Raw genomic sequence first — 8,249 nt, forward strand, 5'->3', positions numbered from 1 at the left:
CAGTGACTTCTTCATTGATCAACTTAAGAATCATGTCTTAGTCCTCATCTTACTTAGCAGCATTTGACACAGATGTTCAACTCTGCCTCCTTATAATGATGTGCATTTGGCTTCTAAGACACCCGCCTCTACCAGGTTTTCCTCCTACCTGACAGGCCATTGCTTCTCAGGCTCCTTGGCTGGTTCCTCCTTGTCTCCGAAAACTGTTATTATAAGAGTGTGCTTGGTTCAGTTCACAGATCACTGCTGTTCTCTACCTATCCTCACTAACTGGTCAATTTCATCTAGTAGCAATTCTAAATACCACTCTCTACATTGACGGCTCCCTGAATTTCAAACTCCAGCTATTCCTCTCCCCTGAACTCCACTGTTATTAGACTACCTGCCATCTGACATCTCCACTGGGGTATCTGATTGGCATCGCATCTAATACTGAACCTCTTATGTTCCTTCCAAAGCCTGTTCCACCCACAGTCTCCCCATTCCCGTTAATAGCAGATTCAGCAAGCCAGTTGTTTAGGCCATAAATCACAAGTAATCTGTGACTGGTCTCTCTCACACCCCATTCTCATCCATCAGGAAATTATGTTGGCACCACCTTCAAAATATACCCAAAATCTGACCATTTCTCTTACTTCCATTGCTATAACATTGGTCCAAACCTCCATCGTCTTTGCTTAAATTACTGCAGTAGCCTTACAGGTGATCTCACTGTTTCTACTTTTGCCATCTATAGTCTATTCTCAATTCAGGAGCCAGACAAACTTTTAAATGAAAATCAGGCCCAAAGCCACCAATGGCTCCCCATTTCCCTTGGTGTAAAAATTCAATTCCTTCAAACTGGGTCCCAGAAACTCTCTGACTCATTTCCAACCACTCCACCCACCGCTTGCTCACTGTGTCCCAGCCACAGGAGTCCTCTCTGTCCCTTGCATAAATCAGAAATACCCCTTCAGGATCTTTTCAAAGGCCGTTCCCTCCACTGACTTTTTCCAGATGTCTGTCCTTCATCTCCTTCAAGTTTTTGTTCCACTGCTGTCTTACCGAGAAGGCTAATCCTGACCACCACACATAAAAATATGTCCTTATCCTCCCCTACCCCGCTGCCACTGCCCCACTGTGCTTCAGCCTTCTTACTCCATTTTTCTCCACAGCATTTTACCTTCTAACATGATGTATAACTTATTTGCTTATTTGCTTATCATCTACCTTCCCCACCAAATGTAAGATCCATGAACGCAGGACCTTTTGGTTTGTTTCGCTCACTGCTGTTGTTCCTTAATTAATATTATTGGAATGAATAAAAGAAAAATTATTTGGGTTCGTCTTAACAATACATTTATGTTAGACTAATAATAATAAATTAGACTAATAATATAAAGAACCCTAGCCAACTATGATTCTAGTACAATTTTATGGAAAGCTGATTTGTTCACGGGAAAGGTTACAGGAAAACCTCAGATGCATAGGAGAGCTTGGCCAACAATGGGAGAGAAAAGAGAAAAGAGTATTTCAAGAAACATACTAGATTCTACAGTAGATAGATAAAAGCAATTCCTATTTATTATTTTTAACCCAATGCTAATTTTCATGTCTTAAAATATTTGGCTGTCTTCTAGATTTAATTTTGATCAAATTATCCTGTTTATGCAAGCTTTCATTAGGTATGTTTTACCTCTGGTGAAAAGGGAGCAGCCAATTCTGCAAATTCCATTCAAGAAGTATTTAGAGAGTATAAGCTCTGTGCTAAAAAAAAATAAAATAAAGATAAAAAAAATGCTACAAACCAAAGGATGCAACAAAGAGAAAGCTATGATCTCTGCCAATAAACGGTGGGTAGTCTAGCTGGGGAAAAAGCAAACACAAAGCAATCTATAGTATGGAGCATTGGTATGGTTAATGGCAAAGACAGAGTAAAATAAAATCTTACAACACTGACTCTCAGCCCTCACTGTAATTTAGAATTAGCTAGGAAGATTTTAAAAAGGGTTTTTTTAACCAAAAAATCTCCCTCTCTCTGAATCTGACTGAATTAGTCTGGGGTGGCACTCAAGTAGTAAGATTGATTCCCAAGTGAAAATTTAAGGAAACAATTCTTTCTAACTTAAGAAACGGGAGGCTTTATTTGAGTAGTTTTACAAAGACAGAGCAAGGTATGACAGGTCAAGAGCAGAAGATCAGCAAAGACAGGCAACAAAGGGCAAAATGTCTGGGGAACCCTCTGTGGCTGAATATATGAACAGATGCACACGGGAAGAGCGGATGGTGAAACATCTTGAATGGCATGCTAAGGAATTCGGGGTTATTCTCTGAGAGTTTTCATCCACTATTACAGGTGCATTATTCATTTTATAGTGATAAGATAATATGGAGGAACAATTCAGGTGAAATGTGATACGAAGGAAGACGAACTAAACCTAGCCTGTCTTCACCAGTAATTCATATGTGTTTGAGGTGATGATGGCCCACTATTAAACTACCTAAAACTGTATGCAAATTAAACCACTGAGATGTTCAAATCTCACTTTTCAAACGTAGACTGAAATACAATTATTCCCCTAATAAATTTTCTTTCTTTGTAAAAGCCTCTTAATTATGTTGTTAAACTTTGTGAAAGAAAATAACCTCATTTCAAGTAAGAAATGACATAAATAGCACATTTCGGTAACTGTTTTAAAATCAAAAGTTGGGAAATTTCACAAACATATTTGCAACAAAGGCTGACTATAAACACCAGCTCAACAGCATCACGTGGAAATTCCAGGTTCTGTAAACAGTGAATCATTTTTAAATTCAAAATCCAAGTAAATATTCAGCAACCACTTAAATATTTTAAATTCATTCAGTAGTTTGAACAAGGGCCGAGTAATAACATAAGCCTAACCACACATTAAAATAGTAAATAAGAATAATTTGAAAAATAATGATCAGAATTTTGCAAAATGTCATACAATAATTTGAAGGCAATTACAAAAGTAGATTTTTTTCTTTGGCTGAAGTATGAGTGTTTTTCATTTATTTTGGAGTAGAAACTGAACAAAATTATACTTTTCCAGCCCTCTAATGACCAGAATAGGACTTTAAAAAATGTACAGGAAAATCGTTCCAAATTTATACTCACCATACCTCAGTCATTTTTTTCTTACAACTGAAAGATTAATATTACTGCTTTGAGGGTATGACCTCTTGCCCCCGTAGGGCCTGCTTGAGTTAACACCAGCCTGTAAGTGTTAGAAATCCCAGTAGCTTGAAAACCTTTCCATTGTAACTTACAGGTTTGTAATTCAGAAATTTAAAATAATTCAACTTTTTCCACGAAATTGTAACAACTTGCTCTTTTTTCTATAGCACATCCAAAGCATTTATCCACTTTCTCTCCTTTTATCCTAACAACTCCACAAGGGAAGAATGAAAAATATCATCACCAGTTTATAAATGAAAAAAGTGAAACTCAGATGGAGACGTTTGCCCAAGGTTAAATTCCAAGCAAGTTGTAAAGTTGGTATTACAATTTAGGTTTTCTTCCGAAACCCAGCTGTTTTTCTCTCTATAGACTGTACAGATACATATTTATCTGCTATGTTTTACCTATTTTAAGACAACCTCAATTTCAGAGATACCTAAAACACAAATAAACATATGCCTTAGAATGAATGTAAATTGGTATAATTTTTGACTGCATGGAGATTTTTTCCCCAAAGCAACCCAAGATATAGAAAAAATATTGCAAAAAACCAACAGAAGCCAACTTAGATTTTAGAATAAATATAGAATAACAAAACTGAAACTTCTGAAATGACCCTTATTTAAAGACCATGAGTTATTTTCTGTCCCTTACGTTCTAGATTAAAACTATTCATACACACACACACACACACACACACATACATATAAACAGCAGTCGATTCCTAGAAGTCTTTTCTTCTCTGCTTAAGAAGCACAAGGAGACATATTCAAAATGTTACATATTTTAATATAACACTTATTTCATACCTCCTAAAATTCCCCACAAATCACTAGGAATAATTAGTTATTTTTCACTTTTTGTCAAAATACTTTCAGTCAAAATTATTTTTAAATAAACGATTAAAAATAAAATAGACCGTTTTCCCAAAGCAGTTTTCACTTGTGTTTATACCCTGAACAGTATCAAAAAGACCAAGCTATTTCCACACTTCCCCAATTCAATCATACCTTCTTCTCCAACCCACAAAGACCTACCTTAGTCCTAAATTTTGTGGCACCTAAAGTCGGTCCTTCCCTTATATAGCACTAATTTTTCCACTCCATAAATCCCAACTAGATCCTGTCTTCACAGAGGAGGTACTTGCCTTTGTATGTGTTTATTATTTCCCACAGTTCTCAGCAGAATGCACACAGTAAGCAAATGTTTATTGACTGAAGAAAGCTCTTGAGATCATATGTAGAGAAGATAGTGAATGAAAAAGAGGCTTCATAATGCATGTTGATTTCAAAGCCCAGTTTGGTTCACTGCTGTATTCCAGACTGAGAACAGTGCCTTGCACACAGTAGACACGCAATAAATATTTGTTGAGTGAAGAAACATTCAGTTTCTATAAATGTAGGAAGTTCTAAAGCAAGTCACTCTTTTTTTTTTTTTTTTTTGCAATACGCGCGCCTCTCACTGTTGCGGCCTCTCCCGTTGCAGAGCACAGGCTCTGGACGCGCAGGCTCAGCAGCCATGGCTCACGGGCCCAGCCGCTCCGCGGCATGTGGGATCTTCTGAGACCGGGGCACGAACGGGACTCTCAACCACTGCGCCACCAGGGAAGCCCAGTCACTCTCTTTTGTATAACATCATGAAAGTGCATAAAGAAAACGTAGCTTCTCCCTTTCCTCCCGTATCTATAAACTGTTGATATTCACTACACTAACGTAAAGTTGTTCATTACTAGAGATTCTATTAATTAAAACAACCAAACCATAAACAACAACAAAAATCAGCCACGCCTTTGGCTAGTGATCAAAACTCCGTGACAAGTTTGGGGGATGTTCCATCCAACCTATTTTAATGACATGCTTTCTGGACTGGTCAGGAATTCTGCCCTAATCTCAAGGTCATAAGCAGGCCACCTGAGCACGTGGACAGTTAGGCTGCCCTAAGTTCCTCAAGAAAATGGTTCAAGGCAAGGGTGATGACTCAAAGCAGACCATGGCATTTACACCTGCCACGCCCATATGCAAGCCTGGCTTTACTAACACTTTTAGAAATAATCTCAGATCCAATCCCACAACTTTGAGCTTATTTCAGAGGCAGTGACCCAGGTGGGATTGGAACCTATAAAGGGTCCTCCTATTCATGCCTTAAAAAGAAATGTCTCCCAAGTCTTCAGCCTTAACCCTGCCCCCAACCACTTGACATTTCCCATCTTAAAATGTTGAAGTGAAACCAGGGAAGATACAGAATCTAAATAATAGCAATGGCACATTTTCCGCATCTATTTAAGACCTGGTTCAACGTTTACCTTTCATTCATTTCCAGTTTAAACTGCTGAACTCATCTAAACTTGTTCACAATGTATATGCAGTAGACACTAATTCATTTTAAGAAATATCCTTTTTCTAAAAAGCCTTAGGGTTTCCCTGGTGGTGCAGTGGTTAAGAATCCGCCTGCCAATGCAGGGGACATTTGTTTGAGCCCTGGTCCCGAGCAACTAAGTCCGTGTGCCACAACGACTGAGCCTGCACTCTGGAGCCCGCGAGCCACAACTACTGAAGCCCGCACGCATAGAGCCCGTGCTCCGCAACAAGAGAAGCCACCGCAATGAGAAGCCCGCGCACCGCACAAAGAGTAGCCCCCGCTCGCTGCAACTAGAGAAAGCCCGCATGCAGCAACGAAGACCAAATGCAGCCAAAAATAAATAAATAAATTTTTAAAAATAAATAAAAAGGTTTAGATTTAAAAGGGCCAACCATCTTTGTAGTCCTGTGAATTTCCAATTAACTTTTACTACAGTGCTATTAAAATCAATAGAATACACTCTGAAGGTCAATAATTTAGAACAGATATAAAAGTCTTATATAATATGCTCCTTCAGAGTTACCTTTCTCTTTGCTTTCCTAATACACAAGAGATACAAGTAGAAATGACATATCTCAAAAGCAACAGAACCAGATTTAAAAATAACTTGCCTTTAGAAAAAAATATAGATGGCATATTAATCTATATAGACCTCCTCAGTGACGTAAGTATGCAACGCAGACATTCTACTGTGTGTAAGCAGATACTATAAGGTTAAATGTCTGGCAAACAGGTAACTAAATCATGAGGGGGAGGGGCAGAAGTCAGCATAAAATGGGGAAGTGAAGTTCTAAACAGGCCGTTCATGCTAATAAAAGAAAATACCTGGAGAATTGGTCAGCTTTTACTTAATAAATAATCAATGTGATAGGCATGTTCAGGTGAGACAAAGGTGGATTCTCATCTGAAACTTGACATGGATCTCGGATTACAAGGACCTGAACCACCAGGTGGTCTAGAATTTTTCCCAAATCTAGGATTAGTGACATGTTGATTAGATTGCTACTAACTAGTCAGAAAGACATACTCTTTACAGGCTTATGTCTTGCTTTCAAAGCTTTGCAACCATGTTCACATACAAGGGAACAGTAATGCTAAAAGGACCCAGCCTCTCCCTCCTGCTGGGGACCACAGGCAGACTCCGCACTCCAAGGATGTAACCTAAGCTTGCACAGATGGCCTAGCTCTCTGCTAATGCACAGGAGCTGGGTTTGTTTGCAGGGTGGGTGCTGCAAAACAAACCCAGGTGTATTTATAGAAGGGAGCAAGACTATGATGGAGGGATGATGACAGAAGACGAAGTGTCTTCCGCATGGTAAAGAAGCCTGTGGAAAGATTTGGATCCCACAGCCTGGGTTCCACTTCTTGACTCGCCAACTATCAACTATGTAAAGTTATTAAAGCCCTTTTCGGTCTATTATCTTACGTATAAAATTTAGACAATGCCCCTTGCCTCGGATGATTGTCAGGAAAAGGAAAGTGTATGTAAAATCTGGGATGTAGTAGGCAATCGGTAAATGGCAATCTACTCTCCCATCCTCCGGTTCACCCCGAATTGCCCCTCAAAAATTACAAACATACACTGCAGGGTTAAAACTAAAAAGCACAAGCTGGTTGGCAGGGAAAGAAACAACCTGGGTGGAGGCTCGCTTATTTACTGGAGAATTTTGCTTAAAATGGATTTAGGATATTGATAAGAGGGGAGATACATGGAAAAAGCATCAGGTATAAGCAAAACTCCCCCCCCAACTCCCGCTCCCCGCAAAAAGACATTCCTTTATGTAAGCACGAAACAAACTTCGGAAGCTGCGGATATCCTGTGAACCTACACGGTGGCCTCAATTAAAATCACAGGCGCACGCAGAGCTAAACACGACGCACACCATCCATATGCCGCCTTGTCAGTTTCAGATCACGCTATTTTTGCAAAACTGTCCTCAAACCCGAGGTGGCTCCCGCCTCCAAATCCGCCCCGGATGGGTTTGGGAGCCAAGAGTGAGTTGCAGAAGGTATAAGGATGGCAAAGTGGAGAGGTCTGGTCAAATAACTGAAAAACAAGGCGTTGGGTGAGGGGGCGGGGTAGAGCAGTGGGGAAGAGACGCGGCCAGTGAGCCAGAAAGACGGCGGCTTCACAATGAAAGGAAGAGACTGCGACAGTCGCCGGCTCCTGGTCCCCGGCGGGAACGGATGGCGAGGCCGGGCGGGGGAGGCCAGAGCGTGGGAAGACAGAAAGGGGGTGCGGGATGAAGTGAGAGAGTCATTGGCCAGACAGGGAAGTCATGGAGCACCCGAGCAGGTGCAAAGCCCCCAGGCGGGGAGGAACGGGCTCAGGATACTCACGGTGTAGAGTAGGTTGAGCGCGCACAGGCAGTTCTTGGAACACGCGAAGCCCCCACAAACCATCTTGGAGCCTGAGGTTCCCGGCAACTTCAGGTAAAGTCTGGCTCCGGCGGAGCCTCCAGGCAGCCTCTTTGTCCTTGCCTTCGGGGCCTGGCCGAGGCGACGCAGCAGCGGAGCCGCGGTGGGGAGCCCGGGGCTTGTGGAGGGGATGCAGCGCGCGGCGCGCCCGCACCGGTTCCAACCCGCTCTGGAACCTGCGGCCGCAGCAGCTGAAGACAGAGCCCGAGCCCGAGCCCCGCCCAGCACCCCCGCCTCGCCCCGCGCGCTGATTGGCCGCCGGCGGGGAACAAAGGTAGAAATATGCAAA

General features: G+C 41.6%; 1 protein-coding gene across 1 annotated transcript in view; it reads right to left on the reverse strand.

Moving 5' to 3' along the window:
- The window catches only part of TSPAN13 (tetraspanin 13), a gene marked incomplete at both ends in the record, with an annotated part of 33,107 nt that extends 25,162 nt beyond the window's left edge, over positions 1–7,945 (reverse strand). The window contains one exon of the mRNA XM_079711296.1: positions 7,883–7,945. Within this exon, the coding sequence (XP_079567422.1) occupies positions 7,883–7,945 (63 nt within the window). The remainder of the gene's footprint in view (positions 1–7,882) is intronic.
- Between the last annotated feature and the right edge of the window lie 304 nt (positions 7,946–8,249).

The sequence above is a fragment of the Hyperoodon ampullatus genome (genome assembly GCF_949752795.1).
Source record: "Hyperoodon ampullatus genome assembly, chromosome: 9".
In the NCBI taxonomy this organism is placed as follows: Eukaryota; Metazoa; Chordata; class Mammalia; order Artiodactyla; family Ziphiidae; genus Hyperoodon; species Hyperoodon ampullatus.